The 16,723-nt window shown below is 52.4% G+C and overlaps 1 protein-coding gene and 1 long non-coding RNA gene across 9 annotated transcripts in view; one reads left to right on the top strand and one right to left on the bottom strand.

Moving 5' to 3' along the window:
- The window catches only part of TLE3 (TLE family member 3, transcriptional corepressor), a 49,290-nt gene extending 42,488 nt beyond the window's left edge, over nucleotides 1-6,802 (bottom strand). For 5 of the 8 annotated variants that reach the window (XM_081888524.1, XM_081888523.1, XM_081888527.1 and 2 more), the window contains exons 1-4: nucleotides 5,703-6,802; nucleotides 4,969-5,069; nucleotides 3,671-3,734; nucleotides 1,156-1,200 (exon numbers count right to left, since the gene is read on the bottom strand). In XM_081888524.1, coding sequence (XP_081744650.1) covers nucleotides 1,156-1,200; nucleotides 3,671-3,734; nucleotides 4,969-5,069; nucleotides 5,703-5,726 — 234 coding nt within the window. In that variant the 5' untranslated portion in view covers nucleotides 5,727-6,802. The remainder of the gene's footprint in view (nucleotides 1-1,155; nucleotides 1,201-3,670; nucleotides 3,735-4,968; nucleotides 5,070-5,702) is intronic. The other 3 variants (XM_081888522.1, XM_081888525.1, XM_081888526.1) reach the window with 1 other exon arrangement.
- Nucleotides 1-16,723, top strand: part of LOC309356999 — a 401,715-nt gene that overhangs the window by 138,722 nt on the left and 246,270 nt on the right. The gene's annotated exons all lie outside the window — the stretch shown is intronic.

Here is a 16,723-nt window from a genome sequence, read left to right as displayed (position 1 = left end):
ACTAATACACTGCCCTTCATATTATCATCCTAGGTCTGTGTACACATATGAAACAAGGACCAATCTATTAACTCTACCAAATTAAAGTTACAACAACAGAAAATCAACTTCCATAACCCAATCTTTCTGAGAGCACCATCCAAACACCCCGCTGGACAATGTTCTACGAGATAATTACAACTTTCAGTAAGACCTGGGTGCTTGACAACTTCATTAAGCATGAACTTCATTAAAACAACAAAAGTGACTTTAAACACAAAACGCTCCAGGTTTCTGCTAATTACTTTGCTGCTTTTTTTAAAAAAAAAACTGTGCTATCCTGGAATAAAATTTAAGCAACGCGCAGTGAGGTTTCCAAAAAAAGAGATGAGTAAGTAGGTCATTGAACTCTTTGGTTTCTACCCATCCGGGTACACCTACAGCCAGGCTACAGTTTTTATTTATTTTAAATGAATTTTTAAAAAAAGAAATAAATCAAAACTACAGTAGCTATAAAAGCCAGTTGTGTTAAACAGACCAGTGCTTCCAACTTTTGACCACAGCCCAGTCACTGTCAGTCAGCTGATGGACTTGATGTGCTCTCCAACCCCACAGATCTCCTTATGCCAGGATCCCATGTGAACCCCACTGCCGTGGTGCATTCCAAGGTGCCAGCAGACAAACTACCTCTGCGATCCTGGGATCTCCACAACAGTGAGGTCACCAATGCATTGCAACACGTCATGTGACAGAAACGGGCGTTGCAAAAGAGGAAAGTGCAACTTGGCTGGAGAAGGGGCAGGATGTGGAGGTGCTGAGAGATGGGGGTGGAGGGAGCAAGACTGCTCTGGTGCAACACAGCAACCGCAAAAACACAAGTATTTGCTCAAAACCACAGTTGCGAAAGGGTCAGAGTTCCACAACTCCAAAGCCCAACGAAAACAAAGGAATTTGAAACGCCAAATAAACGCCACCATCGTGCACACCTCTTCACCTCCCATAAGTCATTCTGAATCCAAGGGGGCAACATTTGCACTGCCCTGATTTTCGCACAAATCTCCCTGGCAACAGCTTAATGCTCTCTATCCCCCAAGCCTTGTTCCTGAAGTAGCCTAAGAGAGGGAGGGGAGAGGCAACAGACCACTGAACAGGGACACAGTAAGCAAAGACACTCACCTGCTTGTGCATTTCAATGTTCAAGCCGTAAGACATTTCATAGTACTGAAAAAGAGAAAAAAATGGGGAGGGGGGGGAGAGATCTTCATTAATCATGCAATAAATGTTTGGAAGCATCTGGAATATGGTACCCAGTATCTCAAAGCGAAGGAGGAGGAGAACAGAAAGGTTTGCTCTCGCTTTGCAGGAGCCCAAGAAACGGCTGCAGCCACAGAGTGTCCGCCCTGCTTGACATATCTTTAACAAGATGACAATGCTTTGACACGCCTGCCTCTTCTCCGAAAGCTGCTTAGGAGAGCTCTAGCCGTGAACTGCATGCTCTCTGTCTCCTGGATGCAAGACAACCCACACAGGCTCTGGGGAGACATCTTGAGCTATTTCTGCGCTGCGCTCAACATCACAGCTCAAGGGTGTAACACACCACACATGCAGAAAGGCGCTTATTTGATAAGCAGCACCTGTCATTAAGGGATTTCAAAAAGCGGGATTGAGAAAACCCGCTACCTTTGACCAGGAAGGCCTACGTCCAAAAGGGCTCTGCCGGGATCCAAGTGTCCTACATTGATGAACACGGTGTTTTTAATTGTTAATTAAAGGTTGTGCTGCATAGCAGCTGGAGATTGGGCAACGCACCAGGAATTCACTGCATTGCTTTAGACATGCCCTCCCACCCACACCCTGACACACAGGCAATTTGACATAACACCACTCAACTCCCTTCTCAGATTGTTGTGAGGTTTACAATTCATTGAGTTTCTTGCATTTATACACCTTTTCCTCCAAAGAGCTCAAGGTTCTCCCTCTCAACAACCACCCTGCGAGGTAGGTTAGCCTGAGAGGCCCATGACTGACTTCAGAGCTGAGCAAGGAGTTGAACCCAGTCTCCCAGGTCCTATTCCAACACTCTAACCACTACACCACAGTAGCTCTCAAGCCCTTTCAACACTCCAGGGACTGGCTGCATGCATGCTAAGCCGGTGGCATGTATATCTGCATGTTATACGCGCAAAGGAGGTAGGACCAATTGCACTCTGTGCTATGTGCAACTGAGAAGAGCACAGCCAATTCGGATTTCTCCAGATGTGTTAGTCCTCCGCACAGCCAGTGGAGAAGGGTGATGGGAGCAGCTGCCCACCTGGCACACCAGGAGCAAAATCCAGTGAACATTGTGGGTCTTATTTCTGAGTATAACCACCTACGAGCTGCATTTGTTACAGGGTGGCCACAATCTATCATTTGATGTGCGCCGGCCACAGGAGGAAAGGGGGCATTTTGGAGGCCGCAGACACACCAGAAGCGGTCAACCTGTTTCAGGACTGTACCACTTTCCTCGGGGGGGGGGTGTCTCACAGGCTTCAACATCCTCCAAATATGAAACCAGCAAGTGAAAGAGAAACTGAATCTAGACCCCTTTGCCTGGGTGTTCGACATACAAGAATGTCTGCTGCTCCTTTAAAATGGGCAGGCTACACCACCTCAGTGAACCCAACTGAGAAAATGAGATGCCCTTGATCCAGGTCCCCTGCAGCCTTGCATTACAAACCCAGGGGGGTTTTTGGGGGGGAGGCAGAAGGGGGGCAAGACCTCATTTGGGCGTCTGGTGTGCTCATGAGGCTCCCAATGAGGTCAGACCCAACCATGCCTGGAAGGAGTAACATGGCGAATAGTCAGACTCAACTCAACTATTCTGCCATATAGCCAGCAAGAGCCAATCCATCACATTTACCGCAAAAAAGGACCTTTTAAATGCCTTTGAGCTGCGTACGGCCGATCAGTTTCTGACAGCCATTCCCCAATACCTGGTTCTGCCAGGGCTATTAACCTCTGGCATTCCCAGAGCTGCCACAACCACAGGGATTATTAGCAACTGCGAGGACCACTTCCTGGGAAAGGCTTTCCTGTAGCAAAAGCAACAACTGACCACACACCGCAGCGATTAGGCATTTACACAGCTACGGGGACTCAAATCCCACTGGGGAGGCTGCACTGGCTACAGCTGGGCTGAGTTAACGGAGGGACTCATGTGGAACTGAATCAAGGCACTTCCTGGGGTTGCGGGGTTTTTTTCCAGGGAGTTTCCTGCGGCAAAGAAGCAAAAGCCCAGGTCGGGCACCCACCACACCACCAAGGGCTTATAAACACTGTGGTTGTTCACATATGTCCACAGGGAGCCAACAGCTATTATTTTTCAGACATGGAAAAAACTGTCATATTCGCAGCATATTCCATAGAAGAGCAGAAAGCGCTCAGGACTGCCTAAGAAAATTCTAAGGACATGGGCCATTTAGCCAGGTGTGTTAAAGTGCTTCCCTGAAAGCACAAGGGCACACAAAGGTGGACAGGTAGAAAAGGGTTTGTGGAGCGGAATGGGATGGGAACCTCATATGAGACCCCGTGAGTTCCGAAAGAAGCCTTCCGCCCAATGTTTTGGGTTACAACTCCAAGTGACCCAGCCTGGGTGAGAGAAGTCCGGTTTTCCCCAGGCAAACAGTTGCCATCAAAGAGTCTCTCTTACCATCACGTAGTGGCGCTGCATCTCTGTCTTTTCATTCGCAAGCTTGTCGTACTCTACTTTAAGACTAGAAAAGAAAAAGAGAGAGGTTACCCGTCACAACTCAGAAGTCCCAGAAACACTCAAGTTGTTTGGGGTTAGGGGAGAGTCAAGGAAAGAGTACCTGAAAGTCACACCTTTTCACCCAGAAACCCTTCCTTCCCCATTAACTCTGCAAACACGCAAACTATGAAAAAGGATGCACTCTGTATATGCTCCAAGGCACTTGATCCTTCACAGAGCAGATTCAAAACAGAGTCACAAGACTACAGGTGAGTGAAGTACAGCTCTTGTGAGACAAGAGACTTACTAGATTTTTTTTTTTAATGAACAAAGTGTCACTGGAAATTCACCAGAGCCTGAATTATATACACTGCCAATGAGTGGCATTTGTTCGTTTATTTACTGGAGATTGTGATAAAGTATTTTAAATCGGAGGTACCCTCAGTGAAAAGGCAGCCTTTTTCTGACAGATTTTTTATGCCTAGCCCTCAGAGCTTCAATTACAAAACCTGAAAAGGGACCTGTCTTGAACCTCTTAATGATGTCAGCAAATTAAAAGCCGGAGAGTTGATATTGAGGTGGAAAGGTAGGGGAGAATTAGCATGAAAATTTGGGATCTTCTTAGCAAATCCTCCCAAAAATGCCTAGAAGCTGTGCAGATTAAAACTCTCAGCTCTGAAATAACATGGCCAATTTACTTTTGGTGTTAAACACACAGCCTCTGACTGTGTGCCAGCAGGCTTTCTATGGAAGCCTGCTTGGGACTGCCTCTTATCTGAGAGTAAATCCCACTAAAATAAATGGGACTGACTCCCAAGAAAACCTAGATGGGATTGGGCTGCAAGTAAGGAACCTTAAGAGTGCTTGATGGTACCTCTTGGGGTGTTCCTTGCAATCAAAACAGCTTAACAAGCAATGGGGAAGAGGAACACATCTGAAGGCAAGGGGGTTGTTTTCTTCAGCTAAACAACTACTAACTAGCAAAGACAACGTGCAGGAAATAAATGGATGTTCTTAGCAGACAGGGCTGCAAAACTCCTTTCTGGAAACTCCCCCAAATGTTCTTAAAGAAAGTGAAAGGGGGGGAGTGAGCCCCAAGTTGACAGAGAGTGGAGAACAATAAGCAGCCTGGATGTCAGCCAGCTTTGTGGTTTCTAAGACACTCCAGACTGCCTGCTCTTTTAACCCTTCCGCGTCTGTCAGGATTAATAAGCCTTTCACCTTTGCAAGGTGGGAGGAAGGAGCCAGAGAAAGGTTACCTGTGGTACTGAGCCTGCAGGAACTGGAACTCGTCCTTAATCCTGTCGCAGGATTCGGCAACGGTGAATTTGAAGCCTGGCTGGCCAGGCTGGTGGGGTGCCTGGAATGGGGAGAAGACAGCCCCCCCACCAGGTTTATCAGTAAGTCCTCTGGGGCAGCAAGCCCATCATCAACACACACACCCCAGCTGTAGACAACCAAAATGCCTCCGACAGGACTGGGGGAGAAGTGCAAGTTACACGCTAATCTCCCCCAAATCCTTGCCCCCCCCAAAAACCTACATAAAAAGAAGTTGATAAAAATCTAGTCTTATGACACCTGCCTCCGCCTACAGCTCCCCCAATTAAAAGGGGGTGCTGAACAATTAAGCTAAAATATAAACAAGCCCCCCCCCACAATTTTTTAAAAGCAGCAAGTTCTCTGTGACACCACTAGCAGGGGGCTCGGTGCTCCCGTTCCTTCCCCACCCCCAGCCCCACATATGCACGCGGGCTTGCTGGAGGGAAAAGTGAAGGGGGAGGGGGGAGTGCCTGGAAGTGTATGCGGGGATGGGGGGAAAAGAGCACTACGACAAACCCCATCCCCCCAAAAGGGCGAGTTCCCAAGCGGGCCCCAAGGGGCGCTGCTCCGTTTACACGCGGCTCAAGCCCCCAGGGCCGCGATCCGGATCAAAGGCCACGGGAAGGCCGAGCAGGGCGCCTCCCTCCCCCCCTCGACTCCGCCACCTACTCACCGGGTGCCTCCCTTGGGGATACATGGCCGGCCCCGCGATCGGAGCGACGGTCCCTCCGGAGCCTGGACAAAGGAGGCGAGCGCGGGCGCTTCAGCAGCCGCCGCCGCCACGGCCGGGAGCCTGACGCGCCTCCTCCGAGCGCAGCAGCAGCAGCAGCGACGACGACGGCCGGACTTCCCCCGGGTGGGCAGCGGCGATGGCGGGCGAGGGGGAGCCGCCGCCCCTTCCGGGCATCCTACCCCCCTCCCCGGGCTCGGAAAGGCTCCCCCGCCGCCGCTCGAGGAAGAAGGCAAGAGACGATCGCCTCCCTCGAACAACGGCACCCCTCCGTTGGTATTACACCCAAGCGCGCGCGTTCACACGCACAATCCGCAGCAACTCCGAAGCCGGCGGACGGCTGGGCTTTCCTTTTTGTTAGCAGATCCACCAGAAAAAGCTCCCTCGGGCAGAGCAGGAGACGAGACAAACGCTGCGGAGTGTTGGAAGGGGGGGGGGCGATACTTCCTTGCAAATCCGCCCGGCTGCTCTTTCCCTGGCCGCCGGGGCTGCAACGATTTCCTCCTCGGTCGCTCGCAAGGAGACAAGAAAACCACACGAAGAAGAAAAACAAAGCCCGGATTGTTGTTGTTTTTCGGTGGTGGTGGTGGTGGGGGGGTACTCTCTCTCCTTCGCAGTAACTCCACCGAGATCCTATCCCCGCGCGCGCGGAGCCGAGTCAGGCTGGCTCCGTCCCTTGTTCTCCTTCCCACGGTCCTCCCCGTCGCAAGAAAGCGCAGCCGGATCCAGACGGGGTCGCCGCGGTCATGGAGGCGAAGAGAGCGGGGAGGGGGGGGGAGAGGGGGGAGGGGAGGTCGCTTCTTCAAAGGAGGCAAATCCTCAAAGGCTTGTAGCGGCGGCCCCCACCCCGAACAAGCCGCGAGCAAACGTCGTTCGGCACAACCCCCCCACCTCCCCACTTCTCCAATCCGGCCTTGCAATGCCACCCACAGAAGGCGAGGCTCCTGCTGCTGCCGCCGCCGCCGCCGCTGCAACACGAGAACTCCGCGTCGCGCTCCAAATAGGGGGAGGACCGAGAAAGGCGAAGCAGCAGCAAACGCCGAGCAGAGAAGAAAGGAAGAAATGAATTGAAGGGCTGAGCGAGCTCTGCGCCAATCACAGCGCGGGGATCCCACGTGGGGGCCGCAGCCACTCGCCGCGTGATTGGTCGGCGCCCGGGTCGAGTGCGGGAGGGGAGGAGGGGGTTGGAGGGAGGGAACCTCTCGGTGCCACCTGGCGTCCGAACCGGGGAAAGGGAGGCGAAGCGGAGCAGCGGACCCTCCCCCGATCTACCCCCACCCCCAACGCCGGGCCGCTTCCTTCCTTCCTCGCTGCAGCCCCCCCTCCCCAGCAAGTCTGCCCCCTCCCTTTTCCTTTTTTTCCCACGGCTCCTGCCCAGGCCGGGGGGGGGGCTTCTCCTTCTCTGCCCGGGGATCATTTGGTTGCGGTTTGGGCTGATGATATAATCCGACGTGAAATGCCACCGCGCCCGGTGGGGGGGGGGGGAGGCCGCTTCTGATGATGAGTTAGGAAGTTGTGTATGTTTGTCTGTACACTTCCGGGGGCGGGCGGGGAAGGTGAGGAGGGAATAGCAACCAGAGAAGCGCCCCGCCCCACCCATCCAGGTTTTGGAGTGGGGGGCACAACGTGTTAGGCGGAGGAGAGACCATCGAATGCGAGAGCCAAGGTGAAATAATAATAATAATAATAAATAATAATAATAATAAATAATTTATTTATTTATACCCCGCCCATCTGGCTGGGTTTCCCCAGCCACTCTGGGCGGCTTCCAACAAAACACTAAAACACAATAACCTATTAAACATTAAAAGCTTCCCTAAACAGGGCTGCCTTCAGATGTCAGATGGCATAGCGATATATGGGTATCGGACTACGAACCGGGAGAGACCAGAATTCGTATCCCCTCCAATGGGCCATGAAGCTCACTGGGCGACCCTTGGGCCAGTCATAGGCTCTCCAGCCTAACCTACCTCACAGGGTTGTGGTGAGAATTGAATGAGGAAGGGGGAAAGAAAGTCAGACGCCACCTTGGAGGGGTATACAAAGTAATAACACAAGAACTACTGCTGCTGCCGCTGCCGTCCTCATCCGTTCGTTAAGACTTTGTAGCGCTGCCAGATCTTGTTGCTGTTTTAGTAACAATGCTTTTAGGACAGGAGTCCAGTCCTTCCTCCCGCCCCAGCAGTACAGAGAGCAGAATTGTCTTCCCACGTTTTGGGTGCAGATAAGTATTGCAGCGGGATGGTCAGTTCTCACCGAAGGCCCTTGGCAACCTGGGTGTTGTTTTTAATTTATCAGATTTTCCTAGGAAGGGGACAATCCGGATTATAGCGGGGGAGGAGGGGAATAGATACCAGCTCATCCCACAATAGCCACCTGTCTGGTAACACCCTTTGATCTCTGAATCAGCAAACCTAACCTTCTGAAAGGCGGAGGGCCTGTAGGCCCATTTTCCTCCAGAATCTAAAATGCCTTTGGAACTCCCTGCGGGTGTATCTAAACACCGACTGCGCTTCAGAAGCTTCTTCAAACGGGCTTAGCCTGGAATCCCTCCTGGCTGGGATGGGAAAGGGTTTTGATGCAGCTGGCCAAGGATGTTTTATCACCTTTAACTTGGGAAGGATTTGAAGGTTTTCGCTTTCCTCTTCTTGATTTTTCTATCCTGTTTTATTATTGTTAACTGTCTCGGACGGGCAGGCGGCCTAGAAATATTTCAACTCAACATTTTCAGCAGAATAACTCCACCCCTAAGCGATATTGTTTGGTTGTGTGCAGTCAAGTGACCACTTTTCTAAGGAAATTGAAGGCATTTCAAATAAAATAAAAATTGAAGAAAAAAGACTGGAAGATGACTTCATGATACAATTTTACAGAATCATAACATTGTACAGTTGGAGGGGGATCCCCAAGGGTAATCCACACCAACTCCCTGCAATATACAGATTCAATTTTTGTAGACTGTAATTCAAAGCGTTTGGACAGAACGGAAACTGAGGCTGGGTGGCCCGGCCCTCCACGAGGCAGAGGGGCGAGCAAGGTCTTGCACCCAATCGCTGTCTCCCAGGCCCGAGGCGACCCTTCCGTCGAGGCGAGGGGTAAGCGCGCCCCCCCCCCACGAGGCAAGCGCGGTCCGGACAACAATCGCGGTGCTTGTTTCCGCAGCCCGTGTGAACGCAAGAGCGCTTTTCCCTCCTAATCTCATTAGATCTGCAAAGCAGCCCCAATTAGAAGCTATAAAACAAACAAAATCGCTTTTGTCATTTTAATGTTTTCACTTCGGAAGATTTAGGGCCGATAAAACGGTTGGCAGGGCTGCAAAGGGAGAGGGGGAGCAGTCAGGCGGTGGGAGAATTCCTGGGGGGCGCTGGGCCCGCCCCTCCCCCTGTCTTTGATGTGCCCACCAGCAGGACGGGGGGGAGGGGATGCCTTGTGCTTTATGCAAACACGACCCCCCCGCGCGCTACCTGTTATTCGCTCCCTTTTCTTCTGAAAGTCTGAGAGGCTTTGATGGAGCCCCCCCCCAAAATGGGGGGGAGGAAAGTAATTTCATTAAAGTCACACACTCGGCTGCACCGATTTGCAACAAAGCACCGCTCTGGCAGGCCCCGGAAGGGCCAGAAAGAAGCGTCGGCCTGTTGCTTGCGCCGGGCCGCCCCCCTTTCCGGATCCGGCGCAGCAGCTGCGCGTGATCCCCAGAAAGCGGGGGAGACGATAGTGGTGGTAGCTGCGCAGAAACAGAGTTGTTCCAGATGAACCCCTCTTGGCACGATCGTCCCGCGTCATCCCTAGCCGGGGCTCACAACGCTCTTTACGTGCCCCGGGATACCAATGAGGCGGAGGACTTGAAACGTGGACCTTTTAGGGGATTCTAAGCCACTTTTCCTCCACAGTAGCAAGTATGGGCCAAATGACAGGTTGCAATCCTAAAGTTGCGCGCGCAAAACTTAATTGCTGGAGTTGTGCGCCTAGATGTGTCTTGATACAATGACGGCGATTCAAAGGCAGCACTGACCTAAGCCTCCCAAACCACGAACCTGCCTTGCAGAGCTTTCTTACACAGCGCCTAACACTAGAGTGCCTCTGGCGGTGCGCAGAGTGCCTTTCCCAAAGCCAGGAAGCCAGGCTCTCTGGGGGGCTGAGCCCAGCTCTTCCTGGACCCCGAGGGTTGCCAACGCAGGGCGCAGAGCACAGTCCAGCGGGCCTCCGGGAAGCGGGGCCGGGGGCCGTTCCCACGCCGCGGAGTTCAGCTGGAGCTCCGACAGCGAGACAAAGGGGAGCATTTGCATGCTAACGAAGCGGTTGCGGGGCCTCCGTTGGCCCTGGCTCTTGCCGGAGCATTTGCAAATTGCTGCTGCTTTTGTCGAGCATTTGCAAATGGCAATTGCTGCTGGTGCTGAAGGGGGCCCGCCTTGCCTTTGCCGTCCCCTCCTCAAGCCCAGGCCCGGCCCAGACGGCTCCCAGCTGCGGAGGAACAGAGGCAGTAATTAATTGAAGGAGAAACCCAGGCCAAGCTCCCGCCCGCCCCTCCCGGGCAGCGCCCATTAAGCACAAAATGGCTCCCCTCGCCTGACGTCACGAGGAAGGAGAGAGAGAGTGGCGCGAGCCCCGCCCCTCCTCGTCTTCCTTGTCCCACGTGGGGCGCGGTCGTGTAAAGAAAGGGGGCGGGGAAAGCAAACCACACGCGCGGGAGGGAGACGGGGAAGCGGCGCCCGGCCAATGGGAGGAGAGAGAGCCCTCCGCCGGCTCCTCATTGGCCTGGGCGCCTCGCCGCTGCCACTCCAAGCCGGGAGACCTGTCCGTCAAAGGCACGTGGGGCGGCCGGAGCCCGAGCGCTGACAAATAGGTTGCCTTCCCGAGACTGGCGCTCGCGGATCCTGCTTGGAAAGGGCCGCTTAATTAGCTCTGAATGGCTTCTCCTTCCAGCTCAAACAATCTGTCACTACCATGTGGTAAAAAGGGAGCCGTGCATTTAAAAAAAAAGAGAGAGAGAGAGAATGAGAAAAGAAAAAGGGGAGGAGGAGGGGCTAAATATCAATTTGATTTTATGCATCAAAGGGAGAAGCTTCTATTTAAATAATAATAATAATGAAGGGGCCGTTTCTCTCGTTTGCCGCGAGGAAGTGAAATGTGTGTGTGCATTTAAAGGAATTTGAGGAAAGGGGGAGTTAATAGGCCACGTCCCCTCTCCCCCTTTGCTAAATTGACCCCCCTTTTTAAAACGGGGACTCAAATCAGAATTGCAGGAAGGGGGGTCTCTGCTTGCTTTGAAGTTGGACATGGGGGGGAGGGAGATGAGAGTATGGAGGGACTCCCCCCCCCCGCAAGCTTTCTCTCCCTCCCCGGGCAAAACAAAAAAACAAAAACCTCCGAAGCCCCCCTCCCCCCCCGCATCTCATTAATCGCCCGCGTCTTCAGCCCCCCCCCACCCGACTCGGGGACGTTGCCTTCTCCTCCGCGCCTCTAATTGGATCCGTTCCTGTTGCAGCCGAGTGGGCGCTCCAGGGTCGCAGGCCGCCTCCCCTCCCCCACCTCGCCTAAGCAGCCGGGCAGCCGCCTCGCGATTGGAGGCCTGCTGGAGCGCCGGGGAGCCGGTCCCACGTGGGACACAAGGCAGGCGAGGCTGGCACCGCACCGCGCAACAACCGCCCTCCACCCCGAGCGCGGTGGCGGCCAGGGAACTCCGGAATGGAATCCAGGAGGGAGACGAGGAGCTGGATCAAGTGGGGACAAGTCCCTGAAGCTGGCCTCGTTTTCTGCATGGTTATCGTTGCGATTAATTTATTGATTAGGGTGATTTTCCCAGGAGATAATTTTAAAAGTTTTAAAGCACAAAATACATTTAAAAGAGGACAGTGTGGTGGAGTGGGTAGAGACTCAGGGCCATGAAGCTCATGGGTGACCTTGGGGACCAGTCACTGCCTTTCTCCACCTGTCCTACCTCACACGGTTGCTGTGAATATAATACAGAGGATGATGTATGTCATGAGCTCCTTGAGGGAAAGACGGGATGTGAAGTGTAGCAAATAAATAAAATAAACCCTAACTAGAAGACAGGGACGTGCCTAGGACTTGCCGATCAGAAGGTCGGTGGTTCGAATCCCCGCGATGGGGTGAGCTTCTGTTGCTCGGTCCCTGCTCCTGCCAACCTAGCAGTTCGAAAGGATGTCAAAATGCAAGTACATAAATAGGTACCACTCCGGCGGGAAGGTAAACGGTGTTGCCGTGCACTGCTCTGGTTCGCCAGAAGCAGCTTAGTCATGCTGGCCACATGACCCGGAAGCTGTACGCCAGCTTCCTCGGCCAATAAAGCGAGATGAGCGCCGCAATCCCAGAGTCGGCCACGACTGGACCTAATGGTCAGGGGTCCCTTTACCTTTAACAAGAAGACAATGGTGGTAAAGACTCATTTCTCCAGGTGGGAAAGCCTGCCAGAACAAAAATGTATTCGATGTTAAAAATAAATAAAAATGCCATTTGTATCTAGTGATGGCCAGAGAGAGAGAGAGAGAGAAACCACATCCTAAAATGGGAAACACCAAAGAGTTATCAGGAGCAGCTCTGAGAGTTAACAACTGTGGTCAAATAAAGGTGTTAGTCCTCAAGGTTCCACAAGACTCCTTGTTGGTTTCTCTGCAAAAGGCCAGCAGGGCTACTGCCCAGGGCCCCACCCACTTCATCTCCTTTCACCCCCATCTCCTAAAGACAAGATGTTGCTGGACTGCAATGCTCTTCAGCACTCCAGTGTTGGGGGACTATGGGAGTTGGGGGTTTAGCTCCAGGTTCTCCATGTCTGAGCTGCAGAAATATGGGGAAAGGAAGAAATATGGTTCCTGAGAACAGAACATAAGAAAAGCCTGCTGGACAAGTCAGTGGTGGGAAACCAGCAAGCAAGATCTGAACACAAGATCACTCTGCCCTCCTGTGGTTTCCAGAACCATTTACTGCTTCAGACTATGGAGGCAGAGGATAGCCATGATGGTTGGTAGTCATTGGTAGCCCTCTCCTCCATTAATTTGTCTGGTCCTCTTTCAAAGCCATGTAGGTTAGTGGCCCTCTCTGCCTCCCGTGGGAGCAAGTTCCACACTTTAAATATGGGGTGCGTGGAAAAGTACTTTCTTCACAGCTGTACAGCACAATCCCCTGCATTGTTACTCAGAAGTAAGGTAAAGGTAAAGGAACCCCTGACCATTATGTCAAGTGACCGACTCTGGGGTTGCGGCGCTCATTTCGCTTTATTGGCCGAGGGAGCCGGCGTACAGCTTCCGGGTCATGTGGCCAGCATGACTAAGCCGCTTCTGGCGAACCAGAGCAGCGCACGGAAACGCCGTTTACCTTCCCGCCAGAGTGGTACCTATTTATCTACTTGCACTTTGACGTTCTTTCAAACTGCTAGGTTGGCAGGAGCAGGGCAACAGGAGCTCACCCCGTCACCGGGATTCGAACTGCCGACCTTCTGATCGGCAAGTCCTAGGCTCTGTGGTTTAACCCACAGCGCCACCTGCATCCCTATTACTCAGAAGTAAGTGGCGCTGTGGGTTAAAGCCTCAGCGCCTAGGACTTGCCGATCGAAAGGTCGGCGGTTCGAATCCCTGCTGCGGGGTGCGCTCCCGCTGCTCGGTCCCAGCGCCTGCCAACCTAGCAGTTCGAAAGCACCTCCGGGTGCAAGTAGATAAATAGGGACCGCTTATCAGCGGGAAGGTAAACGCCGTTTCCGTGTGCGGCTCTGGCTCCCCAGAGCAGCGATGTCACGCTGGCCATGTGACCCGGAAGTATCTGCGGACAGCGCTGGCCCCTGGCCTCTTAAGTGAGATGGGCGCACAACCCCAGAGTCTGTCAAGACTGGCCCGTATGGGCAGGGGTACCTTTACCTTTACCTTTTTAAGTCCATGTAATGCACCACACACACCCTGGAAGTTTTTACGATGAGAGAGAGAGGAATCATTCAGCCCAACATGAGTTAATTGCTATTTTCTGTAGCATTCAGAAGGTCATCCATCCACCATTGCCCAATATTCCTGGATTCCTAAACTTTTTGGTCACGGACTGGAAAAGCAGTCAAAGGAATTCCAGAGTCAGCAGAGTGGCTGGGGCAACCCAGTCAAATGGGTGGGGTGCAAATAATAAAATTATTTTAAAAGTAATTGTTGTGGGGGATGAATGTAGCTCAGCGGTAGAGCATCTGCTTTGCATGCAGAAGGTCTCAAGTTCAGGAAGGGTTGGGAGGGGCCCTTCCTGCAGCCCAGAGGACCTGCTGCAGAGGACAATTCTGAGCTTTGCATGCATGCATCCTGAGTGCAACTGCCAGAATCTCCAGGCAGGGCTAGGAATGCCCCTTGGAGGGTGGCCGCTGGTCACTGTCAACATCACTGAGTTCAATGGGTTGTTGGTCTGAAAGGGTAAAATGCAGCTTCCTATATTGTGGCATCTTACAAAGGCCTTAGCAGTTTTATTATCTGCCCACTTTCATCAGGTGCCTGATGTGTAACCCTAAACTGCCAAGCACAACATGTGGAACAGATTTCCTCGCAAGTTGGTGCACTCTGCTTCCTTGGAGGTTTCTACACAAAGGTTGGCTGGGATTCCTGCACTGCAGGAGGTGGACCAGATGAACCTCAGAGTCCCTTCCAGTCCTACAATTCTATGTGCATGCGTGCGAAATGTAAATCGCAGAGGGTTGATTTCAGAGAGAACCAAAATGCAAAAAAGAAAGAAAGAAAAAGAACACACCGGTGACAATTATCTTGAAAGCAAAATAGTGACAGCGACCATTTGAGGCAGTGCAGTGGCAGTCAGTGCTACTGGCACCGGGATTGGCAAGCTAATTAATGTTTGCAGTGTGGTAACACAGACACACAAGGACATTCTCAGTTCAAGCTCCAGGTCTTCCCTCTGGGGTTTCTTTCATTGGTTTGTTTTTAAAATCCAAGAGGTTCTTGCAAGTGGCAGCCACCCATGTTTACTGACTTCGCCGGCGGGAACCACTTCCTGCTATTGCAAAGCAAACTGGTCACTTGGGCTGGCCTCTGCCTTGCAAAACCTTCCTGGAGGTCCTCCTGCCTTCCTGCCCGGGGCTAATTTGCTGGCCAAATGTACTAAGCATGAGGGCCACTTTGCCAGCATTTCCTTCCGAATGCCGTTGGTGGTGCTGTGTGTTGACGTCGTCCCTCTGGAAAGGGGCACGGCCTTGCGGCTCTCAGGCATCTCTGCATGGGAAAAGCTGCAGGAACATGTCGATGGCATGGCGATGGATGGGCCTGAGCAGATCCCAGACAGCTGCTGAGGCAAGCCAATGCACTGCCAAGATCCTTCTTGCCTGCCAGGGGGCATTGCTTATATTTCCAATGAGTGGAGGGCAGGGCTGTAGCTCAGTGGCAGAACACCTGTGATGCACTCAGAAGGCTCCAGGTTCCGTCCCTGGCATCTCCAGGTAGGGGTGTGGGAAGGTGCCTGCCAGAGTCACTCTCAGTCAGAGTGGACGATACTGAGCTAGATGGAGCAATGGTGTGATTTGGTAAAAGACAGCTTCCTGCTGAAATCAGCCCTCGGCTCAGAACCCTAAGGACCTGAACCTTGATTCATTTTTAGCAGAATGACTTGTAGCCCAGAAGTAGAACCCATGCTTTGCAATCAAAAAGTCCCAGATTCAGTTCCCAACATAGGGGCTGGGAGACACTCCCTGCCTGAAACCCTGCAGAACAGCTGCCAATCCGTGTAGACAGTACTGGGATGGATGATCCAATGGTACAAGGCAGCGCCTGATGTTCCTACAAGTGGTGCCTGAATTTGGGAAGCTGCACACCCCACCCAAAACCTGACCACAACATCTAAACTGCTATATCAGTCTGCCTCCTCCCAAGGCCTTCTCCCTTCCATCTCCTCTGGATGGGCTGCACTGCCTTTTCCTTCCCATCTTGGTCTGGCTATGGGGTCAGCTGCTTCCCACTTATCTCCAAAGGCTGGCCAAGCAGGGTCTGAAGCCATGACCAAAGTGGAAAGCGATGATCAGCATCCACAGTAAATGCCGCCCCCCCCCAGCACTGTGTGTGTGCACACTCAGTTATTTTTCAGAGGATTCCCAGCTTTTCCCTAAAAAATTAATCTCATTTGGCTCAAGGCTCCCAGAGAAGGCTGGGTGTTGAAGCAGTGGCCCTTACTGGATGGGCACATCCAACAGAGCAGTGTCAAAAGTGTCTATATGCGAGATCACAAGAGGACCCTGGACAGATCACAGTATCATGGGACTCATCCAAGAAGAGCTGTTGTCTCAGCAGCAGTGCAGAGGTACCCTGAGGCCTTCTGGAGGCTGGTTGGATCTCCTCTTAACCCCACTCCCTCTGAAAAGCTCTCTCTCTCTCTCTTAACACTAGAACTCATAGACATCCAAGGAGGCTGAATGTTGGAAGATTCAGGACGGATAAAAGAAAGTCCTTCACTCAGTGCATAGCTAAGTGCAAGGTACGACAATTTAACCACTACACCACACTACCAGCCCTACTGAAGCCAGGACCTTTTGCAGGCATAGCATCTGCCCTGCCAGAGGTACCTAGCCCTTCCGTTCCTCTAGCCTTACGTCATGAGAGGTGAGGTCATGGAGTTGTTTCTCCCGTGCGAGGACAAAATAGGGAGGGTCTGTCAAAAAGAGATGAGTATCCAGACTCTTACACAAGACGGAGGATTCCCAGGAATGCTGTACAAATCTGCTCACTTCTTTACAGCCTGGAAGGCTAAACATTATACCAAGGGATGTTTAAGAGTAGGAAGCCTACAGAAGGGGACGGGGAGTGAGATGAGCCCCTTAGGTCAAAAGAGCCAAACATCCGATTGGGGGAAGGGTCAATAGTAACTCAGTAGTAGAGTACCTACGTTGCACGTAGCAGATCCCAGGTCTGATCCCCAGTGGCATCTGCAGGTAAGGCCAGAAAGGACCCAGGGTCATGTGTCACACAATGTGGCCATTCAGGTGT

The sequence above is a fragment of the Podarcis melisellensis genome, assembly GCF_964234715.1.
Source record: "Podarcis melisellensis genome assembly, chromosome: 14".
Lineage (NCBI taxonomy): Eukaryota > Metazoa > Chordata > Lepidosauria > Squamata > Lacertidae > Podarcis > Podarcis melisellensis.
Note: the sequence above shows the minus strand (reverse complement) of the source record. Positions and strands in the feature narration are given on the sequence as shown.